General features: G+C 49.9%; 1 protein-coding gene across 4 annotated transcripts; it reads right to left on the bottom strand.

The window, feature by feature from the left end:
* Positions 1-37: 37 nt before the first annotated feature.
* Positions 38-27,331, bottom strand: SEMA4A (semaphorin 4A). Of its 4 annotated transcripts, none has more exons than XM_069576420.1 (15): positions 27,215-27,331; positions 18,400-18,570; positions 16,507-16,667; positions 15,085-15,147; positions 14,717-14,815; positions 14,395-14,500; positions 13,463-13,579; positions 12,656-12,780; positions 12,316-12,488; positions 11,093-11,243; positions 5,172-5,352; positions 3,590-3,708; positions 3,323-3,480; positions 1,683-1,783; positions 38-1,306 (listed from the first exon to the last, which is right to left on the bottom strand). In XM_069576420.1, the coding sequence occupies exons 2-15, from the start codon at positions 18,539-18,541 to the stop codon at positions 714-716; spliced, it is 2,289 nt and encodes a 762-aa protein (XP_069432521.1). In that variant the 5' UTR covers positions 18,542-18,570; positions 27,215-27,331; the 3' UTR covers positions 38-713. The 4 variants fall into 4 exon arrangements, with proteins under 4 accessions (XP_069432521.1, XP_069432531.1, XP_069432510.1 ...); XM_069576430.1 differs by having other exon boundaries at positions 18,400-18,625; positions 27,215-27,326; XM_069576409.1 differs by lacking the exon at positions 27,215-27,331 and adding an exon at positions 21,960-22,467.

Raw genomic sequence — 27,331 nt, 5'->3', positions numbered from 1 at the left:
GGCTGGAGTGCTCTGCTCTGACAAAAAACAGCACCAGTCACAAGCTTTGTCTTTTTAATAAAAAATAAATTGTCTGTGACAAGCAGGTTTTGAATTCTAAAACAGAGGAGAGGGGAGAGAAGAGAGTCCAGGGGTCAGCCAGGGAAACGAGTGATCAAGGCTCAGATTACCCCTGCCGTTCCAGCCAGGCCAGAAGGGGTTAAGTGTGCCCCAACTGAAGCAAGATGGAAGGAGGTGAGACTTGTGGAAAGACCTCCCAGCGGAGCTGATGGGGGAGCTGGAGGGAGCGGCTCCCTGCAGAGTCCTGGAGAGCCCTTGGGGAGTGTTGGTGTCCAAGGAGGCAGCTGCTTTCAGAGCGGAGCTCGCTGGTTTAGGGTCTCCTGCAGCGGTATGTCTCTGGACAGTCCCAGGATGCCCAGAACTGAAGGATCCTCTCTGGGTCCTCCTTTCACGGCCTGGACCAGGTCTGGGGCAGCCCCCCCTTAGAGAGGCCACATGCTTGGTAGAAGCGGGTTCCACAGAGGGGAGCCAGGCTGCTGTGCCAGCCTCACTGAGCGCTATCAGTGGCACAGAATGGCGGAGAAGGTCCTCTGGTGGGGGGAAAGCGGTCTTTGGTGCTACTCCCAGCCTAGTCAGGAAGGAGCAGCTCCCGGCTCCCCAGCCAATGGCCGCGTGCCCTGCCCTATCCAACAGCCCCAGCCTGTACCCGGAGTCTAAGCCACCTCTGTGCCCTGGAGGTTGTTGTCGGCGTCCATATCACTGGCAGAGGTCCTGCTTTCCTTGGGGGGTTGGAGGCACTGCTCGCTGCTCAGTGGGGCTTTCTCCCTGGGGGGCAGGGTCCCACAGCCTTGGACTTTGCCCCGGGCTCGGAGTGCCCCCAACGGGGATACAAGGAAGGTGATGAGGGCTCCTGAAAGCACCAGGGCAAGGAGCACGGTGACGGTGAGGAAGTGGGGCCAGTAGGACTTCGGGGCAGCCAGGGCGGCCCCACCGCCAACCCTGGTCAGCGGGGCTTCCATGCGCTCCCGGGGAATGCCCGCCAGTTTGGGGTCCAGGGCCAGGGGCTGGTCCTGACTGTGCACCCAATAGGAGACCACAGGGTATGAGAAGTCATTCTCAGTGGCCCAGCACTGATAGAGACCCCCCGCCCCGTCTCGCAGAAGCAGCAAGAGGGATCCATTGTAAACTGTGGAAGGGGCCTCTGGGATGGCTTCTACCCCGTGACTCCAGTGGTAAGAGGCCAGAGCCGAGCTCTGGGGACAGGGGAGCTCCAGGATGGAGTTGGGGACAGCCAGGACTTCTTTAACTGCAGGGGAAGGAAAGGGGCCAAAGGTTAAGGGGAGAATGCAGGCCCCGACATGTGGGGCCCCATTCCCGTCTCCAACTTCTATTTCAAGTCCTAAACTCAGCTCTGACCCCTTTCCTGTCTCCAGTCTGGGCCCCAAACTAAGCCCCAGTCCATCTAACTCCAGCTCTGACACCAGAACCAATTTCAACCCCAATCCTGAATCCCAGCTTAGAATTCCTATCCCTCCGCCCTACAGCTGACATTCAAATCCACCCCAACTCTGGGTATTCAGTTCCCTAGCCAGGCAGATGCTGAGGGGAGAAATTGACGCAGGAGTGTCCCCACCGCTGGAAGTCCTCCCTAGCCTTTGCACCTTCTCTGGCCCCACACTCACTGATTTGGGGGCGGCTCCTGGGCCCCAGACTCCTGCCCATGGGGCCACTGGCACATGCCCACTCTGGGTTCCCTTGCTTCATGTCCTGCTTCCAGGACTTCCTGAGGAGGGAAAGCAAAAATTATCCCTTGAAACAGGCAAGAGTGGGAAGAGGAGGGAGCAAGAGAGGGAAGTGCAGTGGGGAGAAAGATGGGTCGGGGAGACAAGGTAGAACAGAGATCAGGGGATGAGAAGCCCAGGGTGGCCTGAAACAGCTCAACACTGCAACTCCATCCCTGGAGGAGCCCCCAGAGGCCGGGGGTTGTCTTGGAGGAGATGCATTAGTATTAGGTTGATGAAAACGTAATTACGTTTTTTGCATTGTTGAAATTTGCCATTTGATATTGGAATACATTCTTAATAAATGTGGTTATAGTATACATCATTTTAATGTATATTTTTTGCTTTCTGTTTTTTGCTAATGACTTACTACTTGATGTTTACAAATTTGAGCAATTTTCTTACTCGAGTTCAAAGTGGGTCGTAAAACGGCAGAGACAACTCGCAACATCAGCAACGCATTTGGCTCAGGAATTGCTAACAAACGTACAGTGCATGGTGGTTCCAGAAGTTTTGCAAAGGAGACAAGAGCCTTGAAGATGAGGAGTGCGATGGCCGGCCACCGAAAGTTGACAACGACCAGTGGAGAGGTCACTGAAGATGGTCCTCTTACAATTACACCAAAAGTTGCCAAAGAACTCAATGTCCACCATTCTGTGGTCATTCAGGATGAAAAAGCTCAATAAGTGAATGCCTCAGGTGCTGCCCACAAATCAAAAAAATCGTCATTTTGAAGTTTTGTCTCCTCATATTTTATGCAACAATAAGAAACCGTTTCTCGATCAGATTGTGATGTGTGATGAGAAAAGAAAAATGGATTGTATACTATAACCAGTGACTACCAGCTCAGTGGTTGGACCAAGAAGAAGCTCCAAAGCACTTCCCAGAGCCAAACCTGCACCAAGAAGAGGTCATGGGCATTGTTTGGTCAGGACCCTTTTTGGTGCAAGTTTGGCTTTGAGAAGTTCTTTGGAGCTTCTTTTTGGTCCAACCACTAAATGTCTGATCCACTACAACTTTCTGAATCCTGGCGAAACCAGGACATCTGAGAAGCATGCTCAGCAAATCAATGGGATGCACTGAAAACCGCAATACCTGCAGCCAGTTCAAAAGAAAGGGCCCCTTCTCCACAACAACAGTCAAACACGTGCCGCACAACCAACACTTCAAAAGCTGAACGAATTGGGCTGCAAAGTTTTGCCAAATCCACCGTATTCACCTGACCTCTTGCCAACCGACTACCACTTCTTCAAGCAACTTTTTGAAGGGAAAACGCTTCCACAACCAGCAGAAAATGGTTTCCAAGAGCTCATCGAATCCTGAAGCACAGATTTTTATGCTTCGGGAATAAACCAACTTATTTCTTGTTGGCAAAAAATGTATTGATTGTAACAGTTCCTATTTTGATTAATAAAGATGTGTTTGAGCCTAGTTAAAATGATATAAAATTCACAGCCCTAAACCGCAATTACTTTTGCACCAACCTCATAGCATCTGGAAAGAGGGAACCCAGACGCACACCCTGGGTAACTGGCACTCACACGATGGGGGTGGGCAGGAGGCGGCAGGTTTGAGACTCAGGGTCCCAGGCACAGTGAGGGTCCCGGGCAAGGACACAGTCCATACAGCTCTCGTAGACACTACAGTTGGCTCGAGGAACCTTCCAGATGCCTCCTGAGAAGCCTGCAAACACTGCTCCCTGGAAGAGAGATGAAGCCTGTCAAGTCACCCTGCCACACCTAGTAAGGACCTAGCACCCAAGACCTGCCCCCCTGGAGACCCCATCTGAGGGTCAGGCCCTTTCCCACCTGGGTAGGGGCCAGCTGCAGGTTGCGAACAGGTTCAGGGTCAGGGAACAGCTGAATCTCCTCCACCAGATGAGCAACGTGGTGGCCACTCACCACAGCCTTGTGGAGGGAGCCTGTGCCTGTGGAGAGAGAGAGCTGAAAGCACCTAGCCTCTCATGCTTGCTCTCTGACTCCAGATGGCCTCCCCTAGCTGTCAGAAAGTTCCTTCTGGGGCTTCTCTGCTGGCCCAGTGGTTAGGTCTTTGGGCTTCCATGCAAGGCGTGCTGATTTGATCCCTGCTTGGGGACCTAAGATCCCACATGCCTTGAAGCCAAAACAAGAAAGAAAGAAAGTTCCTTCTGAAGTCTGCACTGGACATAGATCTGTCAGACCATTTCCTTCCGTTGCCACAGAGACGGAGCTCTCGTAAATGGCTGGAAATCCCTTGCCTCTCAGTCCTTCCTTGGAAACTGCCTGGTCAAACTCCAGCCCTAGAGGAACCGAACTATCCCCTTTCTTCATGGATATGTGGACTTTTAATCACTTCTGGAGAAAATCATATCACCAGCCTCCCTCACTTCTGTCAAGGGTCTCTACTCAAAGTTCAGTGAGGTCTACCCCAACCACCCTTTCAAAAATTACCACCTTCCCAACAAGCATTCCTGACCACCCCATCACACTGTTCTATTAATTTTCTGATCTCGTAATGTGCCAAGTAATTGACTCCTTCAGTATGTTTATTGTCTGTCTCCATGCACTCCAAAAGGAGCTAGCTTTTTGTCTGTTTCGTTCTCGACTGTGTACTCAATATAGGCACAGCTGATGTCCTAAAAGAAATAATGAACCTGATGGGCTGCTTCTACTAAAGCTCAAGGTCATCCACCTTAGCCAGGCCCTCAATACATATGCTTCACAATCTTCCCCATCCCCCGACAGACCGTCTCTCCTTCCTTCCACAAAGAATATTTGAATCTACTTCTCTCTTCTCAAATCTGCCTTTTCCATCCTTCAGTCCCCACCACTCATGACCTTGTGTTCTCCTACTTCATAGAAAACACAAAAGCCTTCACCTAAGAGCTCCCTCTACTTCCTGCCCATCTTCTCCCTCCCCAAGTCTATACACTCCTCCTCTATCCTCCCTTACTCTTCACCTTTCTAGCATGGTTCCCCCCATAAGATAAATAAATAAGATAAACAGCACTTGCTAAGGTCACCAAAACCCTTCATGCTTCTCTACCCCACCAGACTGAAAGTTCAGAAAAGTTAGGGATGGGGCTCTTTGGTTCCTCTGCTAGATTTTCAGAGCCTAGCTGGGTGCCAGGCACAGCGCAGGTGCTCAGATAAATATTTGCTGCTTCGTGATAACCTAGAGGGGTGGGATGGTGGGGGGTCCAGAAGGGAGGGGTTATATGTATACGTATAGCTGATTCACACTGTGGTACAGAAGAAACTAACACAATATTATAAAGCAATTATCATCCAATTAAAAAAAGAATTTGCTGAATGAATGCATGAGTGAATGAACTTAAAGGTCTCCCCCCTCAACCTGAGTTGCAACCCAGGCTCCAGTCCCTTGAGGGGTGCCCTGGAGCCCTCTACTCACTGGTGCCCAGGTACATGACCAGATGGCTCTGCCCATCGATGCCCTGGGCTGTCTCCACCGCAAGCCATGTGTACTCTACACCAGACTTCACCAGCAGGGGTGTCCCCACCACTGGCTCATCCATCAGGAAATGGTCCTTCATGAAGGTCAAGGCTTTGTCAGAGGAGGGGCCCTCGGAGCACTGAAGGGGGAAGGAGGCAGATCAGGTCAGCGTTCTCCTTCCCTTCAACCCACCCGTGGCCTCTTCTCTCCCTCCCTCCCTCTTGGCTAATCTCCTTTGCCTCCCTCCCTCTTGGCAGTCCTCATTTCAGGATTGTGATTAAAGCTGCACTCTGGCACTGCCTGGCTTTAAAATGCAGCGTCTGAATTCAGCATGTCTGAGGTTCCTTAACAGTGAACTGGGCCTATTACCAACACAGCACAGACTTGCTATGAGGATGCAAGCGAATTACATGAAAAGTAATTAGAGCAGTACTTGGCATGAAGTAAGTACTTGATAAGCGTTAGCTGTCATTATTTCTATCCATCATCCCCGTCACCAAGGATGCCCAGCCACCAGCAGAAAGTAGGGTGAGGATCCCCTGCAGGTAAGGACCACCCTGAACTCATGTCTGTAGGCCCAGGCTTAGCATAGGACCTAGTACTCAGTTGGGGCCCAATAAATGTTCACAGAGTCAATAATGGACTGCAGTCTGTCACAAAAAGGGGTGGTGTAGCAGGGAGTATTCTGCATCATGGTTTGGCATGAATTGGATGCACGACTCGGGGAGAGTCCCTTCTCCATTCTGGGCCTTCTTTTTCTTACCCATAAAATGAGGGTGTTGGACCGGCTGTTCTTGAAAGGCCCTGCCAACAACAGCATATTGTGGCTCTGGGACACCTGTGTCCTGATCACTGGTCACGATTCTTGTCCTCCGTTTCCAACAGCACTGTCTTAAAGCCAGCCACAGCTGCATCACCTACGTGCTGTGTCCTCAGACAAGTTACCCTACCTCTGTGAGCCGCAACTTCCTATCTGTAAAGTGACGTAATAACATCTGTATCTCATTTAGATGCCAGAATGAGCACATGTACCTACTCTCACATCCTCCAAAAGGGATTTTTTTTTTTTAAAAAAGACATGTGAGAACATGAGAGGAGGCAAAAGCAGCCACATTTGGGAAGCTAGAAAGCAAATGAACAAAAGGGAAAAGACTTAGCAGGAAAAAAGAATCTTTCTAAGCCAGCCCAGGCTTAAATTCTGATTTATAAGGCAGAATTTCTGAAGTTCATAAATTAGTGGCCTCAGTCCCCTCTGGAAACGGGGCAAAAGAAAGGCTATATTTGAAAATCTATTTAAGAAGCAGGCAGATTTCGTCCCAGCTCCATGCAGCTGAGTGACTGTCCCTTCCATACCTTGGCTCAGGACTGGAGGCTTATTCTCTAGAGAGGACTCTGGTTGGAGGACAGCGGAGGGGTGACACACCACGATGAAGGCAGGGGATTAAATGCAGGTAGACACAGCATCTGCTGAGACTCTTCCCCCACCCGCAGCCTTTCTTCCCCATGACCCAGATTCCAGGAGCCAGACCACCTCACTCCAAGAGAAGACCAGAAGAATCTGCTCCAGGAAAGCTGACTAAAGGCCCAAAAGGAAAGACTTAAAGATACTGATATTGAAGGTCTCCAGTAAAGCAGCCTAGCCAGCCCATTCTCAGTGGAGTTATCGTGGAGTTCAAGTTGCCAAGTCACCCAGTGTGCAGAGTTTTCATAGCTTCAAGGTCCCCTCGCTCTTAACTATGAGTAGATAGCCAAGGATGACCAAATATGTGAGTGAAACCGTAGACATGAAAGATATAAACAAACAGTGACATGGGAAAAAATTAATAAACCTTAAGAGGAAACAAATGATTCAGAGAAAAGAAAACTTCACAGCAAAGTATCATTACTACCTTAAGAGAGAGAAGAATGAAGATAGCATACCCATGAAACAAGAACATACATAATGCTTCAAAAGAGGAGTTCTTATTCCAAAGAATGCGGCCAGAGATTATAAATGTCCTGAAAGAAAACCAAACTAAATACAAGTTTTTATTTTGCTTCCCAAAGTTAACTTTAAGAGCAAGTTTTTATGGTCAAGTTTCTAGATCCAAACAGCAAATACTTAAACTCCACCACAGCGATGCAAAATCATCAAGATCCAGACTGTGGGAAATTCTATATAACAAATAAATTGAAGAAAGAAGTTGGAAAGGGAACATATAGAGTAAAAGAGACTGAGAAGAACAACCAATCCAAAGTTACAGATCTTATTTGGATTTTGATTTCAAAAGCAAACTATATTAAAAAGAAAACCCTTATGATATCTATGAGACTATTAGAAATTTGAATACTTTTGCATATTAGATTAAGAAACTGTTATTAATTTGGGCAGAGTGGGGGGCTTCCGTGGTGGCTCAGATGGTAAAGAATCCACCTGCAATGCAGGAAACCTGGGTTCGATCCCTGGAGAAGGGAGTGGAAACCCACTCCAGTATTCTTGCCTGGAAAATCCCGAGGAGCCCAGCGGGCTACAGTCCATGGGATCACAAAAAGTCAGACACGTCTGAGTAACTAAACATGCACGCATACGTTATTTTTTTGGTGTAATGATGGAACTATACATTATTTTTTTCAAAGCCCTTATCTTGGGTGATACTAAAATCACTATGGATGAGGTAATGGGATGGATAGTAGCCACCCAAAGGTATGCCCATTGAAAACCTGGGAGTGTGACTTTATTTGGCAAAAGGGTATTTGTAGATATAATTAAACGTCTCCAGATGACTCATTCTGGATCACAATGGGCTCTAAATCCAACGACAAGTGGACTCATAAGAGAAGAGGAGGGGATACGCAGAGATAAGGCAACGTGACGGCAGAGGCAGAGACTGGAGTGAGAGAACGCCAAAGACAGCCCCAGCCAGGGCGGGAGTGAGGCGCCGAACAGATTCTCTCTCAGGCCCTCCAGGAGGACCCAACCTTGACTGCAACTTTGATTTCAAACCCGTGGCCTCCAGAAGTGTGAAAGAATAAATTTCTGTTGTTTTACACCACGAAGTTTGTTGTAATTTGTTATGGCAGCCATAGGAAACTAACACAGATGAAATGATGCCCAGAATTTGCTTCAAAAAATAAGAGGGGAAGTGAGTGGGGTAGAGATGAAGTGGTCTGACTGGCGAGGAGTTGCAGCTGGCTGATGGATGTATAGGGGTCCATTATACTATTCTGTCAGAGAAGGCAATGGCACACCACTCCAGTACTCTAGCCTGGAAAATCCCATGGACAGAGGAGCCTGGTGGGCTGCAGTCCATGGGGTGGCTAAGAGTCAGACAAGACTGAAGCAACTTAGCAGCACCAGCAGCAGCATACTATTCTGTCCAGTTTTTATATGTTTAAAATTCTCTATAATAGAACATATTTATAAGACATATCAGAGAAGGCAATGGCACCCCACTCCAGTACTCTTGCCTGGAAAATCCCGTGGACAGAGGAGCCTGTTAGGCTGCAGTCCATGGGGTCGCTAGGAGTCGGACACGACTGAGCGACTTCACTTTCACTTTTCACTTTCATGCATCGGAGAAGGCAATGGCAACCCACTCCGGTGTTCTTGCCTGGAGAATCCCAGGGATGGGGGCTGCCGTCTGTGGGGTCGCAGAGTGGGACACGACTGAAGCGACTTAGCAGCAGCAGCAGCATAAAACATATACAAAGCTCAAAAAATCTAGGAAATTAAATATGTTAGCATAAATTTAAAATCTGACAGAAGGATCAGAAGATAAAATTGAGATACTCTCTTAGAAAGTAGAACAAAACCAAAGACTTGGGAAAATTCCTAAAAAGGATTTTTAAAGTTATAGGACCAACCAATCCAGGGGGTTCAGAAGGAAGTGAGAAAGCATTCCAACAGCAGAATATCCTCTCCGTGAAGAAAGAGTTTTTTGTTTCCTTCACTACTATGTCTTCATTGCCTACAATAGTGACAGGTGACCTTAAAAAATATGTATTAAATGAAAAGGTAACAGTTCAAGAAAACTTCTTAGAACTGAAAGAACTAAATTTCCAGGCCTAATAGGGGGCAAAGTGAACGCCCAGGCAATAAATGAACAAGATCCCATCAAGGCATAATATCATGAAATTTCAAAATAACCAGCAACACAAAAAAGGTACTACGAGATTTCAGAAGGAAAAACAGATATTCAAAGCTTTGGGGATCAGAATAGCTTCAGACTTCTCAAACAGTAGCACTGTAAGCTAGAATATAATAGAGGATGGCTTCCAAGTCTGAAAGGAAGATTATTTTTTCCTAGAATTAAAATAGATACAACTAAGCAAACTATCTAAGATGAATGTAGAATGAAGACATTTTCAGACATTCAGGGTCTCACAAAAATTTACCTGCTGTGTATTCCTTTCCAGGAATTTACAGAGGCTGTCCTGGCGGCTCTAGTCGTAAAGAACCCACCTCCCAATGTAGGAGACATAACAGACACGGTTTTGATCCCTGGGTTGGGAAGAGTCCCTGGAGGAAGACATGGCAACCCACTCAGTGTTCTTGCCTGGAGAATCCCATGGACAGAGGAGCCTGGCAGGCTATAGTCCATAGGGTCGCACAGAGTCAGACACAACTGAAGCAACCTAGCACCCACCCACCCATCCTCCACTAAAATAAGACAGTGGAAGAAAGAAAAAATAGGAAGTTGTGGGATGCAAGAAACACCAGATTATCACAAGAAAGAGGAAAAGGGAATGCCCAGAATGATGAGGAAGGGAGCTTCCAGGATGGCAGCTGTGCTCCGGATGTACACGAGACAAAGAGGTAGTCAAGACTGCAGCAGATAGAAGGGATTTCCAGGAAAATGAAACTCTTAGACTACCAAATGGGTCTGTTTTCAAAAGAGATTCAGTTAATTGACGTAGAGTTTGGGGTTGAATTAAAGATAAGAGCTTAGAAAACAAAGCAAAAAAAAAATCAAGATAATTACTAACCCCAGGGAAAATTTTTTTAATTATGCAAAAAGGAAAAATAATCATGGCCTACTACATGGCTCAGCTGTGAGTAATGAATCATAATATAAATACTGGCCTGACCAAACTGACTATAAACCAATGCTAGGAGATAAGAGGTGGGTACAGCAGTGTGTTGGTAAGGCTGCTCTGAGATGATGATTTTGCTGATTTCCATAATGTATTATTCCCATCATGGCTAATTTCAAGCTATCAATGTAATGTTACTGAACTCGGATTTGGAAAGAGATGCACAAAGGGTTCTTGCTAGTTGCTGCGAGTCAGATCCAGCTCATTGCTGAGTGGGGGCGGGGATGGGGAGACACGGTTAAATCTTCACCATCCACAATGGGAATTCAATAGATGCTGCCTGAAATGGAAGCATCAAGGAATAGCAATAAACATATTTTGAGATTTGGGGATAAAATCAAAAGAATCAGCTAAAAGAGTTGAAGATGATTGTCTCTAGAGAGGGAAAAGTGCTGAAGAGAGGAAACTGGGCTGTTGTTTGTAACCAACCATGTAAATCTTCTTCGAATGTTGTACATATACAACTCCAATCCAAAAACAAAAGTTAACTAAGAAATGCAGATGAAGAGGCCCAAGAAAGTCCTTGGCACAGCCTGTGCGCCTTTGTTTTTTCAGTGATATACCCAAGCATATGGTGTGCACTTAGCTGGGGTGCAGGGGTGCTATTCTGTGTTTAGGATGGGGCTGGACACCATGGATGTGGAATGTGGGCAGCGGGAATGGGTGAATATCTGAGCAGACAAGACTTAGGGGTGTGGGGAGCACTAGCATTTATGGGGCACTATCATGCTGTGACAGGTGCTTTGACACGCATATTATATGTCTTGGGGAGGAGGGCTTTACTCAGTGGCGTGGATGATACTCACACTGCCTGGCCGTGGACTGATATCAGGATATTCATAAGTAGTCCAGCGTGAAGTCTCTTTGTCCAGTTCCTTATACTTCCCCTCAAAGACATTCTTGATGTCCTTGAGTGAGAAAGCGCAGACAGCAGAGCTCCTGGTCCCACCAAGGTGCCTGGAGACAGCCAGAGGGGATGTCGTCTGTAATGTCCTCTGCTATACCAGGAAGCTCCCCCTCCCACCTTGGCCCGCTTTTGGTGAAAAACCCCAGAAGGGGAGAAGTATGAAGGGCTGGGTCAGTCCCCAGCCGAGGCGATAAGAGCTAGGAGAGTCCCAGACTTTATCCCATTTTAGAATCTGAGGTGTGGTTATCCTTAATGAGAACTAATTTGGGCTCAGGCCCTGGGGCGTCATCCGCCTGGCCTGCCCAGACTGAGCCTCTATGGGAGAAGCAATGTAGCCAGCTCCCGGACAGGCTCCAGATGAAGCTCTCCTCCCTGGGGGTCCAGTGCATTCTCGGTCCTCAGATAACCAAACAGAACCCAACTACAAGACTATTTTTATTCCTTCCGCCCTGGTCTGTGGAGACAAAAGCTCTGTCTCTATTGTTTCCTTTTAACCTGACTGTGGCATAAACCATATTCTCGGTCCTGGAAGCCACAGATACCAGACCCTGCTTACAAAAGATATCTTTGGTACCTGATACATTGTCAGCAGACACCTGAAAGCTGTAGGAGCCAGACCACAACAAATTAAGTCTCAACCTCCAAGCAAAGACTTTATTTTCATTTTATGTTGTTGATGCTGTTTCGCTTTATGTTATGACCACTAGGAAGTTCACAGCTACATGTCTCCCAACATCCCCAACTGTATAAGTGATAAACATCTGTAACATGCTGACTCGATTGCTGGGTTCTCTTATTCTCCTTTTATGTCCATTTCCTCATAGGTTTATTTTATTTTAATGTTTGCCTTTTGTAAGCTGCCTCCTATCCTTTTTGGAACCAGGCAGGACATAAACTAATAAGAACCTTTCTGAGCTTTATTTTCCCTATCTACATTGAGCCCTACATTAAGGGCGTGAGTCAAATTCCTGGGAGATGGTGATGATCAAATGTCTTCATATGTGAAGTGTGGAGTTTGTGCTTCGCTCAAATCAGTTCCAACCCTCCCTGGCGGGCCAGGGCGAGATGGGGGCTGACCCCAAATCCCACTTCCAACCCCCACGCCCTCGCCTAGCTACTCACCACTGAGAGGTAAAGACTGCATAGACCTGGGGATCGGTAGAGGAATTGTCTGCCAGCAGGACAGCGTGACGGATAACGTTGAAGGGAAGTTGTTCCGGCTGGGTGCAAAGCAGCTGGGCCTTTAGGAAGGTGGTCCACTTCTTCTGCAGTAACTTTTCGCCACCCATGTCATTCTAGGGGCGCAGTCTAAGAGTCAGAGGGTCCCCCGACGGCCCACGCGTGACCACGCCCTCTAACCCGCCCCCTCACCCCCATTGGGCCCTAAGCGCCCGGCCCCGCCTCTGCCATCTCCCCCATTGGCTTCTCCACGGCCAGCCCCGCCTCCCACCAGGCTGTCGACCTTGCAGACTTGGGCCACCCGGGAAATGTGAAGCTTCTCGAAGAACTCAAACTCGCTGGCTGTCTCCTCGAAGAAGAAGTAGACCACCTGGGTGGAAGGGATGGCTGCCACGAAGGAGGCGTCCGCTGCAGGGGAAGGGCAAATAGGCTAAGAAATGGAGCACCTAGGTGTCCTGGTCCCCTTTGGGAAAACTCTTTGACTCTGAAGACCAGGAGGTACTATGCCCCTGATCCACGGCTGGTCGAGGCGTGGCCATGGGTGAGGGGAGGTACTTTAATTATTTACATAAGATGAAAGCTTAGTGAGTTTCCCTGCCAATGCAGGAGACAAACGTTTGATCCCTTGTCAGGGAAGATCCCACATGCAGCCGCTAAGCCTGTGGGCTTCAACTATTGAACCTGTGCCCCAGAGCCAGAGAGACCCACAACCGCTGCGACCCCGTGTGCTGCAGCTACTGAAGCCTGCTTGCTCTAGAGCCTGCGCTTCCCAACAAGAGCAGCCACCACAATGAGAAGCCCATGCACTGCCCACGACTGGAGGGTAGCCCCTCGCTCGCCACAACCAGAGGGGAAAAGCCTGCGCAACTACGAAGACCCAGTGCAACCAAACTTGTTTAAAAATTAAAGTTTTTTTAAAAAAGATGAAACCTTCTCAGGACAGGAGCTCTGTCTTCCCTGCAGTATCGCCTTGCATGTAGTACGCCTCAACCACTGAGAGTTGAGTGAATTAACAGCAGTTCAGAGTGGCAGGTCTCCGGGACTTGGGGAAGGGGGCCAGACCTGTGCTGGGTGGGGCTGAGATCCTTACGTTGCAGCCAGCGGAGGAAATTGTCAGTCTTGAGGACAGGCTGGGATCCCAGAGTGCGCAACAAGATGGGCTCACTGCCCAGGAAGTTGTTCATGGTGCCGGAAAAGAGCATCCCATCTAATGTGAGGAGAGGAGGGGGGATCTTGTCAGCTGGAGGGTGCCCCTGCCCTTCTCAGATCTGCCTCTGACTGAGGTCGGCGTTGACATCAGTCTGTGGCCTTCTTCATTTGTTCTGTACCTTCCCGTGGAGTCCCAAAGCCCAGCTCACAGCCCACCCTGAGCACCGTTCTTAGGCCCTTCTCCCACAGGGACTGGCCAACTTTATGGCCTTCAGTGTTTTGGCATTTTTCCAGCCTTTCTCTGGCTCCTGCCTCCCATACCCAGCTGAACCACTTGCCAGTTAGAATCACTCATTGTTCCCCCAGGATGGCTGTTTTGTTTCTATACATGAGGGCCTACCCTTTTCTTCCTGGAACACTTTCCCTGCCCATCTACTTGTCTTTCAAGGTCCCACTCAGTCAAAGGCCAGGAAGCCAGGGGGTGGGGGGAATGATGGTTTGTGTCCATGAGGGCACAGCACCATGATTTCCTCAATCCCTACGTTTCCTAGCACAATGCCTGGCACACCAGAGGGGCTGTTCATACAGAGCCTGCTTATTGAACAAATGGTGACTCTCAGGCCTCTTCCCTGTCTGAGACCCTTCCAGGACCCTCCTACCTCTGTGCATCCCTCCACATCCATCTTGCCCCACCTCCCTTGTGGCAGCTTCAACTGTTTGGGGTACCTGATACTCCCTCTGATTTTATGCTCTGAGGCTCCTGGCTTCCCCTCCCTTTGTCCTCTCACCTTTCAGGAAATCGTCAGATTCCCTGTGTCACAGAGTGACCGGGGAAAGCAGTCGTTGGGATGGACCAGGGGACCCGACACTCACCTGCCATGACAGCCGTGTGCTTGTGGGTGGGGTCGAAGGGGCTTTGGCCTTTCCCCTCCACGACCCTGTCCTCCAAGATGGGCAACAGTTTGGAGTCTTGGAGTTCCTAGAGGGGGGAATGTGGCTGGGGGGGCCAGAACGCCAGAGAAAGGAAAGGAGGGACCTGAGGGAGGAAGGGGTAGAGGGTGCAGAGGAAAATTGACCTGGAGCTCGGAAGCTCACAAGGACCCTGGGCTGCAACATCAGAGTTTTTCAGAGCTGCAGAGGATGAGCTGGGGGTGGAGGTGAGGTGGGGCCTGAGAGCCTGCGCCAGATAACTCACAATGAAGGTGCAAGCAGGGCTGAAGGCGAACGTGCCGCAGGCGTAGAGGTGGGTGGCGTTGAAGGATACCAGGACACGAATAAAGTTGAAACACTGTGTCTGGGGGAGAGAGACAGTTCAGGCCTCCGGGACACTTGCCCCAGACTTCCGGCCCCTGGAGGACTGCTCCCTCACTCGCCAGTAGGGAGAAGGACTGGGCAATGCTGAGGCAGTCCCCATAGAACAGCAGGCCACGTGATCATGATCCTCTAGGACACCATGACTCAGACAAGCGTCCTCTGCTGCCTGCCTCACCTAAGGTCATCCAGTGATGGCCTGGGGACACGAGGGCTCTCTTCCAGAGCCCCAGTATCGCCACCCCTACTTACCTCATTGCTCTTCCTCTTAAAGGCACATTCACTCTTTTTTCTGTCACTGGCTGGCCAGGGTATCTGAAGTAGGGCATTGGGAGAGGGGAGATGAAGGGAATGAGATCTTGAGTTCTCCGACCTGCTACCCCCTCCTTGGCTCTGGTGTGAAATCACCCGCAGGCATAATGGTTAGTTGCATGCTGGTAGGCTGTGAGAACCTCACTTTGTGACCCTGGCTATTACTCTAATGATACTGATATTCATGAGGACACAGCTCCATGTAAGAACATGGTCAATGGAATGAGACCTGAGCTTGAACCTAGACTCAGCCACTTACTGGTTGAGTGATCTTGGTCAATGGCACAGATTTCTGTATGTAAAGCACCTAATGCCATGCATGGTATACAAAGCAGCAGCTGGAAACAAAACAAAACACACTTCCTGGGGAAATTGTTAAAAATTTTCGGTTCCTCACACCTCAGAGAAACTGTATTTTTAATCCGCATCCTATATGTGCAGGTGGCCCACAGACCACACACTGAGCAACACAGACGGTGTTGAGATGCTCAGTAATTGCTTGCTCCCTCCCTCCCTCTATTCCTTCCCTCTCCCTTTCTCCCTCACATTATTCCTGTGAGTAGGGTGACTATAATTTAACACAGAAGCTTCAGTGATATCTTCCAGTGGGTGGATATCACATTATTGATATAGTTTGAGTCAATGTTTCTCTCATATGTCAATTTCCATATCAGTCATTTTAACAATTAGTATTGGGGCTTTCCTGGTAGCTCAGCTGGTAAAGAATCCGCCTGCTAATGCAGGAGATCCTGGTTCGATTCCTGGGTCGGGAAGGAGACCCTTGAGAAGGGATAGGCTACCCACTCCAGTATTCTTGGGCTTCCCTGGTGGCTCAGCTGGTAAAGAATCTGCCTGCAATGCAAGAGACCTGGGTTCAATCCCTGGGTTGGGAAGATCCCCTTCACCCACTCCAGTATTTTTGCCTGGAGAATTCCATGGACTATCCACGGGGTTGCAAAGAGTTGGACACGACTGAGCAACTTTCACGTTCACTTTGTCAATTTCCATATCAGCCATTTTAGCGATTAGTATTATTCAACCAGTATTCATGGTACCCATGAAGTGTGAGGCCACTGTTGTGTTTCTTGTCTGTCAGAAACATCATACAGGTATATGTCTATACCAAGAACTGCTAATCAGGAACTCATGTACACACGTGGTGGATTCATGTCAATGTATGACAAAACCAATACAGTATTATAAAGTAAAATAATAAAATAAAATAAAATAAAGAACTGCTAATCGTTGCTGATTATAGATGACAGCAAATTGGGTAGTTATCCATGCATAGACAGCCCAGGCACAGGGCAGCTGCCAGCCCCCTCCTCACTTCCAGCCCTCACCCTTTCCCTGGCCTCTCACCATGTTCTTCAGCCTTGGCACCCCAGGATCCTCGATATTCAAGGCCAGAATGGCCTCTCGAGCCCCCACATAGAGAGTGCCTCCATCATCACTCAGGAGCAGAGTGTCAAAGTCCTGGAGGCCCTTTTGGTGGAAGAAGCTAAGAGCTCTGCGTCCATCCCCTGTTGAGAGGTGGTGAGAAAGGGTGAGTGATGAGAAGGCAGTGGGCAAGCAGCTGATTTCTGAGAGAAAAGCAGGGAAAGGAAAGTGTTGGCAGAGTGTGCTCCCCCCAGCCCTTGCAGCCGGACCCACTCCTCAGCAGCAGATCCCTGCTCTGCCCGACCCTGCTGATGGCCTAGGAGCATTGGGTGCTGAGCTCATAGTGGAGAGGAAAGACAACCAGAGACAGGGCAATAACAGCCTGGGACAGACGGAGGGTGGCCCAAACTCAAGAGACAGACAAAGGGACAGGAAATAAAGCGAGGCACAAGGGATGTTCTTCCAGGCCTAGGGGGCTGCGGCTGGGGAGGACACGTCAGTCCTCACAGGCAGGGAGGGCAGAGAGCAGATAGACAGACAGGAAGGTGTTGGCAGCCACAGACAAGGCTAGAGGTAGATAGGACTATGTGTCAGAGTAACCGTGGGTTGCAGTTGTCCCAGTCACCAACCCCGCTTTCCTTCCCTCCTCTACAGGAAATTTCCACCACGAGAACCACTGCCATAGGTGGAACAGAAAGAAAATGTTTTTCTCGAGTTTCCTGCAGGCGCCTGGATATCACCTGGACTGGGGATTTCGGCTGGCTGTGGGAGATTCCCTGAGGTCTCCCCATCACTGCGATGTGGCAGAGGTGGGCGTGTGTGGCCGGTCCCCTGGCACATAGGTCCCCTGGTGCAGAGAGATGAGCTTCTCAAACTCTCTCTCTCTCATGAGCACATTTGCACTTTTGCATTAGAGGACTGATCAGCTAACTGTTAGCTCCGGAGGCTCAGAGAATATTAGCACCAACCACGCAGAGGAGTTGGGGCAAGGTGGCAGAGAGGCTGGCCTCCCCAGAGCTGTATAAACCCCTCTGTCATTGAGCTGATCACCCTCGAGTATGGCTGTGTGACGGCCCACCTGCCTGCCCCTGGGGACCATCAGCACCTTGGGGGCAGGGTTTATGCTGTAATCCCAGCACCTAACACAAGGGAGGCCCTTCCATCAATGGGCAACATGCATTTCCTTTACCACATTGCCCCAGAAAGATGTTAAAGACTCAGCCATGCCCAGGAGACCCTGCCCCTACAACTCCGACAGGGCCCATGTCCTTCCTTGAGTCTTTTCCTTGGAGGTGGAGGGCCAGCAGCCCCCCACAGCCGCAGTAAGAAACCAGTCAAACTGTGCCCACAGGGTCCCAGGGCCCATATCCCAGCAAGGCTACTCTGGGTTCTTATATTCCTGGTGTCCACAGTATTGGACACAGCATGGTCCAGCATCATCTGTGCACTTTATGTCCTGGGTCACCCGGTCCATGGATTCCCTTAAGCCACAAATGTCCTTGGGGCATTTGAGGGCATGAAAGCAGTTATGGGTTTGAAGTGCCCAGTTTGATAACAGTGACACTGAAGGAGGGAAAGAGAAATCACCAGCTCTGGAGAACCAGAAGGCACATCGCCCCTGGCCTCCTGCTCCCCTCACCTCCCTGTCCTCAGTCTCTCCCCCAAGTGATTTTCATCATTCACTCCTTTCTCAGCCTGAATTTCTATTTCTGGCTGTCTCTCTCTCCCTGACGCCCTCTGCCTCTCCATGACTTATCTATTGTGGTTTCTCCAAGTCCAATTTCCTACCCCTCTCCTTCCATTCTCTCTTTCCTTCCTCCACCCGCCTCCAGCCCGGGGCTGCCATCCCCTACTTCCTGATCATCAAACCCTTACCTGCATAGTATTTGACCCTGGGTGTGGGTCCCTGCCCTTCACCCCCCGCAGTTGTCGGCGGTGGCAGGAACAGCAGGAGCAGCTGGAAGAGGAAAAGGCCCAGGAAGCTCCAGGAGTCCAGGCCCAGGGCTGGAAGGGCCATGCTCAGCCAGGGGCTGTCACTGGACGTCTCTGGGGAAACAGGCACCGGGTACTCTCTGGGTGAGCCGTCCTTACCACATCCCCCCTGGGAACCAATCAGAGAGCCCCAGGCAGCAGAAGTGTGTATGGCAGGGGGGGGATGCTAGGGGAACGGGCCAGTTTCCTCTCCAGCGTGCCCTCAGAGAGTCTCACTTCCATCATTCTAACAGGCTCACTCTGCCCCACTCTCCCCTCCGGGCTGAAGTCCAGTTTTTCCCCATCCCTTATGATCTCTCTGCACCAATAGCCCGGCTCTGCCTTTCCTCACCTTACTCTCAAGGAAGTCCTTCTTGTTATCTACTCTTTGCCTTTCTTCCTCCCGTAGCCCAGATCCAAAACCACTGCCTGGTCCTGGCTCCAGGACTTTCTAGGGAGCAGCTTCCTGCACTCACAATATAGGTTCTTCAGACTTGATTCTCCCGGCGCTTTCAGATCTCTTGATAACCAGGGCCTTGTACTCAGCCCTGCCCTCTGATGACCCAAACAAGAAGACCAGGTCTGAATCGGCCTGCTCTGTTCTCTGACTCTGAGGCCTACAGGCCTCTTCTTGCAGAGAGGAGATGGGAGACCAGCCCTCCAGGCTAGCTACTAGCATCACATGGAAAGTGGCCCAGGGCAGGGAGCGGCTGGTCGTCTCCCAGCCTCTGCAGCTGCCCGCCCCCCTCTGGTCTTAGTGCTGCTGCTGTCCGTCTCCCTGGTCTCTGCATAATCCTCCCCTTGGACTGCCACCCCTCCAGTCAGCCATCACATCTCACGTACCGTTGAGCCAGACACAGCATAGAACCCAGGTATCCAGACTCTTGGGCAGGGGGTGCCATCCAAGAGAAAGAAGAAGGGAGGGCTCCCAGGCCCCAGAGGTGGGGGACGGGAGGCTCAGCCTGGCTGGGCCAGGAGTGCGGCCCTCCAGGTACCCATAGTGGCAAAGCCCGCACCGGGAGCTCTGGGCAAGGGAAACCAGAATTTCCACCTCTCGAGTTGTGACAGATCCCTGGCTTGGGCGGAAGTTGGTTGATTGGGAGGGGAATAAAAGGAGACACACCTCTCTCTTTGGCCCTCCTCTCACCTGTCTATCAAGAAAGTTTAAAAGGCCAGAAAGTTTCTAGGTCATTTCAGCCATTCCCCTGTCCCTCTATCTTGTCACAGCCAGTCTAACAAGCCTAGCAGGGATTTTACCTCTTGCTCAAGATTTCCCAGATAGGAGACATGATACCATCTTTCATATTCCTCTTTTCACTTACCCACAAGGTGGGGTCTCTCCACTCCTACCAACAGGGAAATCCCTGAAGTGGGATAACCTTTCAGACCTCCCACGTCCAACCGAGCCATAGTCTTTAAAAAACAATACAACTGTGAACAACAAGGACCTGCTGTATAGTACAGGTTGCTGCTGCTGCTAAGTCGCTTCAGTCATGTCTGACTCTGTGTGATCCCAGAGACGGCAGCCCACCAGGATTCCCCTTCCCTGGGATTCTCCAGGCAAGAACACTGGAGTGGGTTGCCATTTCCTTCTCCAATGCGTGCAAGTGAAAAGTGAAAGTGAAGTAAGTCACTCAGTCGTGTCTGACTCTTAGCGACCCCACAGACTGCAGCCTACCAGGCTTCTCATCCATGGGACTTTCCAGGCAAGAGTACTGGAGTGGGGTGCCATTGCCTTCTCCAGTATAGTACAGGGACCTATATTTAATACTTGTAATAACCTATAATGGAAAACAATCTGAAAAGGAATATGTTTATATATAATCTGCCTGCAATGCAGATTGACCCGAGCTCAATCTCTGGGTCGGAAAGATCTCTTGGAGAAGGAAATAGCAACCCACACCAATATTCTTGCCTGGGAAATACCGTGGATAGAGGAGTCTGGTGGGCCACAAGTCCATGGGGTCGCAAAGAGTCAGATACAACTTTGCAATTAAACAACAACAACCAACTCCAGTATTCTTGCCTGGAGAATTCCATGGACAGAAGAGCCTGGTGGGCTGCAGTCCATGGAGTCACAAAGAGTCAGACACCACTGGGCGACTCACACTTTGAATTTTCTTATCTGTATATACGTATGTGTATGTAAAACTGAACCACTTTGTTGTACAATCTTCTCTTCTTTCTCTCTTTTTTTTTTGGCCACACTACTCAGCAGTGTGGGACCTTCCCCAACCAGGAATCAAACCCCCACACCCTGCACTGGAAGCATGGAGTCTTAACCACTAGACCACCAGGGAAGCCCACATTTTGCTGTACATTTGAAATAACACAACATTGTCAACTAAATATATTTCCATTTAAAAAATGATTTCGGGGCTTGGCTCTTGGTCTAGTATCTACGAATCCACCCTGCAATGCAAGGGACACAGTTTCGATCCCTGGTCAGGGAGCTAAGGTCTCACATGCCTTGGGGCAACTGAGCCTGCATGACAGCTAAGACCCAAATAAATAAATAAATAAATATTTTTTTAATGATTAAAAAAATTTTTTGTAATAAATAAAACAATTGCATTAGGCTCTCATCCATGGCTTTGCTGAGAAAATTCCTTCTGTAGTCTTATCTCCAGCGCTCTTAGGGCGGCATCAGGCCAGTGGGAGACCCAGAAAATTTCCCATCTGCGCTCATACTTCTGAGGCACCCAAAGGCCCGATGGTGGCTGCTCACCCCTCCCTTAGGGCTCCAGGGATCTCATAATGCAGGGTTAATGAGGCATCTAGCACCAAAGGCTTCATGACCTAGAAAGTGGGTAGTTTCCTGCTCACTCAGCCCCAGCTGACTGCTGGTTACAGAGCACAGACGTCCCAGGGCTAATCCGACTCTAATAAATAGACCACCTCCTTAAATGCATATTCCTCATGGTCAGGAAGTCTTTCCTGCTGCGTAATATCCACCCACCCACCCCCTTCCCTGCCACAGCAAGGTGTACAGAAGGTGGGACAGCTTAGACTCCTTCTTAGAAGAATTCCTTGTCCGAGTCGGCTCAGACTTCTTCCCTTTCCCTCTGCTTTCATTTTCCCTCAATTTCTCTGAGGTCTCAGCCAAGCCGCTCCCGACTACTGTTTCGGGCAAGACTAGCTTAAGGGACTTTCCTGCTGATCTAGTGGCTAGGACTCACTCTGCAGTCTCAACTTGGGGACCCAGATTTGACACCTAGTTAGGGAACTAGATCCCACATGCTGCAACTAAGACCCAGCACAGCCAAATATATTAAAAAAAAAAAAAAAAAACACTTACTTTAGACTCCCCCAGACTCTCATGGAGTCTCATTGCCAGGCCCCTGGGAGAAGCCATTGGCCCAGTCACCGGGAGAAAATTTTCTGGACTCTCAGAATCAAGGATCACTCCCACCTGGACCCCACATTTCATGCCCCCTAACCCTCAGTTTAGAGTGGAAACCTACCCTGCTGCAGGCCTCTCTGCTTGAATGGACTGGCTTGTCTGAGAAGAGTTCTGATGGTGGGGAGCGGGGAGGAGGGAGGAGGTTCCAGCCCCAGGCTCCCGGCCCCTGCCTTGTTCCTGTCTCTCCCCGGAAGCCTTAGATTCAATGCCCTGAGCCTAGTTCTTCCTTCTGACAAATCTTCTTTACCTCAACCACAAGTATGAAGTTTGCCTTATTGATAAAGGCTTTGTTCTACCCAACAATTTTAGCTTCTAGATACTACAGTAATCTTTTTTTTTTTGGTCTTGCCATGCAGCATGTGGGACCTTAGTTCCCTGACCAAGGATAGAACCCTCACCACCTGCATTGGAAGCATGGAGTCTTATCCACCGAATCACCAGGGAAGTCCCCACATTTTAAAGATAGGGGAAGTGAGGCAGAGTAGCCAGGAGGAAAGGTAAACCAGGTCTGTCTCGTTCCAGAGTGAATCCCTTAGCTACAGTGTCTCTTAGCTGTCCTCCTCCTGCCCGGGTCCAGGGAACTCAACTCTGAGCAACTTGGCTGGAGAAAGCAAGTTCTAGTTCCCCCCTGGGCTAAGAAACAGTATCTCTGGGCTGAATCCTGACTCAAGAGGAAACAGAAGCCTACAAGTCCTGCCTCCACTGCCTCCACAAGGGCCTCCCGGGCTAGTTCCCTGAGGAGCCTGGTGGGGAGGAGGGTCACCTTGCCCCCATCACTGCCCATCTTGTACCAGAGTCTCAGGAGTCAGACTTCAAGCCACACTGCCTCTCTCTTGCTGCTGCACAGAGCCAGCCCACAGTCAGGGCTGGCTTCCTGGGCACGTAACCTGGGCAGTCGCACAGGGGCCCAGGCTCAGTCTAACGCCCAAGTGCTGCCATCTTGTAAGCCTTGATATATATATATATATTTTTTTTTTTAACTAAAAAAAATGTTTGCTAATGTCTATTCCCACTTAGGCTACAGTCCATGGGGTCGTGAAGAGTCGGACACGACTGAGCGACTTCACTTTCACTTTTCACTTTCATGCATTGGAGAAGGAAACAGCACCCAAATGGCAACCCACTCCAGTATTCTTGCCTGGAGAATCCCATGGACAGAGGAGCCTGGTGGGCTACAGTCCATGGGGTCTCACAGAGTCGGACACGACTGAGCGACTTCACTTTCCATTGTTCTTGCCTGGAGAATCCCAGGGATGGCGGAGCCTGGTGGGCTGCCGTCCATGAGGTCGCACAGAGTCAAACACGACTGAAGCAACTTAGCAGCAGCAGCAGCATTCCCACTTAAACATAGCACTGTCATAAAGGGAAGAAAGGGAAAGGGAAGTTGCTCAGTCGTGTCCGACACTTTGCAACCCCATGGACTGTAGCCTACCAGGCTCCTCTGTCCATGGGATTCTCCAGGCAAGTGTACTGGAGTGGGTTGCCATTTCCTTCTCCAGGAGATCTTTCTGACCCAGGAATTGAGCCCAGGTCTCCGGCATTGTAGGCAGACGCTTTCCGTCTGAGCCACCAGTCAAGCCCCCAAAGGCTGGCTTGTCAGGAGTGGGATAAAAGAAACTTTAAATAAAAGCATTTGCAATTTTTTTATAATTTCACATATGTGTTCATGAAATCATAATGAAATTGATCTGGTAATCCATAATATTTTCAGATTGTAAACTGCAGAGACTATATATGAGATAGGTGATTTCAGAAATGCAAGGAAGGAGTTTGGGAGGGGGGAAGAAAAGAAGAAAGGAGATAAGGTCTTTGAAAACAGAGTTTTCTGTGGAATCTCTTGAAAACATCTGGCATTCCAACCACAAGTATGAAGTTTGCCTTATCAGGCTTTGTTCTACCCAACAATTTTAGCTTCTAGATACTACAGTAATCTTTTTTTTTTTCGGTCTTGCCATGCAGCATGTGGGACCTTAGTTCCCTGACCAAGGATAGAACCCTCACCACCTGCATTGGAAGCATGGAGTCTTATCCACCGAATCACCAGGGAAGTCCCCACATTTTAAAGATAGGGGAAGTGAGGCAGAGTAGCCAGGAGGAAAGGTAAACCAGGTCTGCCTCGTTCCAGAGTGAATCCCTTAGCTACAGTGTCTCTTAGCTGTCCTCCTCCTGCCCGGGTCCAGGGAACTCAACTCTGAGCAACTTGGCTGGAGAAAGCAAGTTCTAGTTCCCCCCTGGGCTAAGAAACAGTATCTCTGGGCTGAATCCTGACTCAAGAGGAAACAGAAGCCTACAAGTCCTGCCTCCACTGCCTCCACAAGGGCCTCCCGGGCTAGTTCCCTGAGGAGCCTGGTGGGGAGGAGGGTCACCTTGCCCCCATCACTGCCCATCTTGTACCAGAGTCTCAGGAGTCAGACTTCAAGCCACACTGCCTCTCTCTTGCTGCTGCACAGAGCCAGCCCACAGTCAGGGCTGGCTTCCTGGGCACGTAACCTGGGCAGTCGCACAGGGGCCCAGGCTCAGTCTAACGCCCAAGTGCTGCTGTCTTATAAGTCTTGGTTGTTTTGTTTTGTTTTTTTCACTAAAAAAATGTTTGCTAATGTCTATTCCCACTTAAACATAGCACTGTCATAAAAGAAACTTTAAATATAAGCATTTGCAATTTTTTAATAATTTCACATACATTTTCATGAAATCATAGTGAAGTTGATCTGGTAATCCATAAGATTTTCAGGTTGTAAACTGCAGAGGCTATATATGAGATAGGTGATTTCAGAAATGCAAGGAAGGAATTTGGGAGGGGGGAAGAAAAGGAGAAACGAGATAAGGTCTTTGGAAACAGAGTTTTCTGTGGAATCTCCTGAAAACTTTTCTGGCATTCCACCCTGGAAAGATATTTTGGTAAATAGTCAGAATGTTTGAAAGTCTAGATTTTTGAATGAGGGGCCCCACACTTTCATTTTGCACTGGGCCTGGCGGATAATGTAGCAGGACCTCTCACAACATCGAGGATGCTCAGAGCTGACGGGGTCCCACCCCCTCACAGTACAAATGAGGAAACCAAGGCCAGGGAGAGGAAGTGTCTTGGCTGAGGCTAAGTAGGGCAGCAGTTCAGGTGGGGTGGCGGTAGGAAGGGATCAGTGGTTCAGGACCAGGTTGTCGGGGCTATGCCATTTCGCAGCTGCACTGTGGGGGCTCCCCAACTTCTTTCTGTCTAAGCCCTGGGGCCCAGCCTGGGGACCCCCATGACAGCTCTGCTGAGTTCAGCCCTGACCTCCTGGTGGGGACTCCTTCCCCATGGCCCCTAGACCACATCAAATAACAACCCCTTTCTGGCCAGCTTTCAGCCCAGGATGGAAATCTAGGTGTGGGGATGGAGGTGGGAGAAGTTGCTTCCCATACCCACCCCATGCTCACCCCAGGGTCTGTCTCTTCTGCACTCTGATGGAGCCTGGATACCTCACCAAGGGAGGGGTCCTGGAGCCAGGAGAGAAGCCACTCCTGGCTGTGCCAACGACCCAGCTGGTCTAATTCTTCCCACCACCTCTACCCTCAGCTTCAAGGAAGCCCCAGAAGAGCACAGTCCTAGGGAACATCAGATTCCCAGATCCGCTTCTTAGCCCTATCTACCCAGTCCCTTGTTATCCTCTTTTTTACAATCACAAGCAAGTCAAATCAACTTATAATTAAAGAGTCAGACACGACTGAGCGACTGAACTGAACTGAACTGAATGTATGTAAGGCACTAAGGATATATCCCCAAGCCTCTGCTCCCCCAGCACCCCCCACCTCTTCTCACCCCCACAGTCTCCAGCCTTCTTTCTGTCCACCCAACCCAATCCCCTTTAACCCCTTACCCAGAGCCTCCTGGGTTTCCTCCTCCAGTCCGACTAGTGCTGGAAGACTCAGCTGAGTACTGAACACAATGGCCTGACCCCCTCTGTCTGCCCCCTCCTCGGGGCAGAGCAAGCGCCAGACAATGGACCGCCCCCTCCATTCTGAACTGTCAGCGCTTCGGCTCCCTTACCTGGAGCTTGGATATGCTGCTGCGTCTCCCTCCCTCTGGAATGCCAGGCTTCCTGTCTCCCAGTGCCTTCGTCCCTGCCACACCCCCGCCCCCCACCCCCAGCCCCAGCCCGCCTCACTGGTCCTCAGTCACCATGGCAACTGCATCTCTAAGTGGGAGGGACTAGAATCTCCCCATATTCTTCCTCCTCCTACTCGTGTCCCCCTGCGCCCCACCTTCTGCGGCTCCTGAATCCACATGTGTGGAGGACGCAGGGCTCTGGATGTGGGGGGAGGTAAGAGGGGGAGCACACTAGCCTCTGGGGGTCCTTGCTCATCTCCCTTGCCCACTGTCAGGCAGACATCACGAGGCAGATGCTCCCCAGCTTGGTTCAAAGGATTAGTTGAGGCCAATTCTCCTTTATGGTCAGTTTCTCTGGGTTTCCCCCCTTCTCTCAGGAACTATGTATGTGTAAGGGGGTCACACCCGGATGCTGGCCAGCCTGACCCCAGGCAAACTGAGTTTGCCAGCGAGGATGCAAATGAACACACAAATGCCTATGCAAATAAGCCAAGAGGCAGGGTCTCTGTCGAGAAGCCTAAGAAGCTGTCTCCTACTAATATTATCCTGGCCTGCACAGCAAGGGCTCCACTGCTAGGCTCAAGTTCTGTGTTTATTCCTAAGCCACTGTACTAAGATGCCAGAAGCCTTTGGCTAACCCCCTGAGACCTAGTAGAAGAAGAAAGTTTGTGCTATAAGAGGAGGGACGGAGGGTAGATTTCAGAAAGGACTTTCCAGAGGATCAGACCAGATAGGAATTGAAAGAGACAAGCCTAAGCTGGATTCTTTCCTATTTTGAGGCAAGCAGGGGTCTGGGCAGAAGCTTTGGAAGCTGGGCCTGGTGTCCTCTACTAGCCCTGATCCTGAGCCACTATTTACCAGAGCTGCCTCCTGTCCCAGCTGGGCCTCACTTCTTCACTGGAAAAATGAGGAGTTGAAAAAGCCCCTTCTAGGGGACCTCCCTGGAGGCCAGTGGGTAAGACTCTGCACTTGCGCTGCAGGGAACAGGGCTGCGACTCCTGGCTGGGGGACTCAGATCCTACATGTCACATGGCCAAAAACAGGGAAACAAAAAGCCCGTTCTCAATTGGTCTATCCTGGTCTGTGGGAAGACTGTGAAAAGAGGCACCATGGGGCTGGAAAGCAGAGGCCCTGGATCCTGGGCCTGGATCCCTATAACTTGCTGTGTGATCTTAGGCAGGGCACCTGCCCTCTTTGATTCACATAAGTAAAATGATGGCTTTTCAGCTTACCTGGGAGCAGCTTGGCTCATCTCTAGACTTAGTATGTTTACAAAGAAGGAAGTGAGTGTTCTGGTGCCGGTCCAGGGCAGAGAGTTTCTCAGGCCAGATGTGGTTCCCCTTAAGGTC

Source organism: Ovis canadensis, chromosome 1 (assembly GCF_042477335.2).
Source record: "Ovis canadensis isolate MfBH-ARS-UI-01 breed Bighorn chromosome 1, ARS-UI_OviCan_v2, whole genome shotgun sequence".
Taxonomy (NCBI): Eukaryota; Metazoa; Chordata; class Mammalia; order Artiodactyla; family Bovidae; genus Ovis; species Ovis canadensis.
This window is presented reverse-complemented; position numbering and strand designations above follow the sequence as displayed.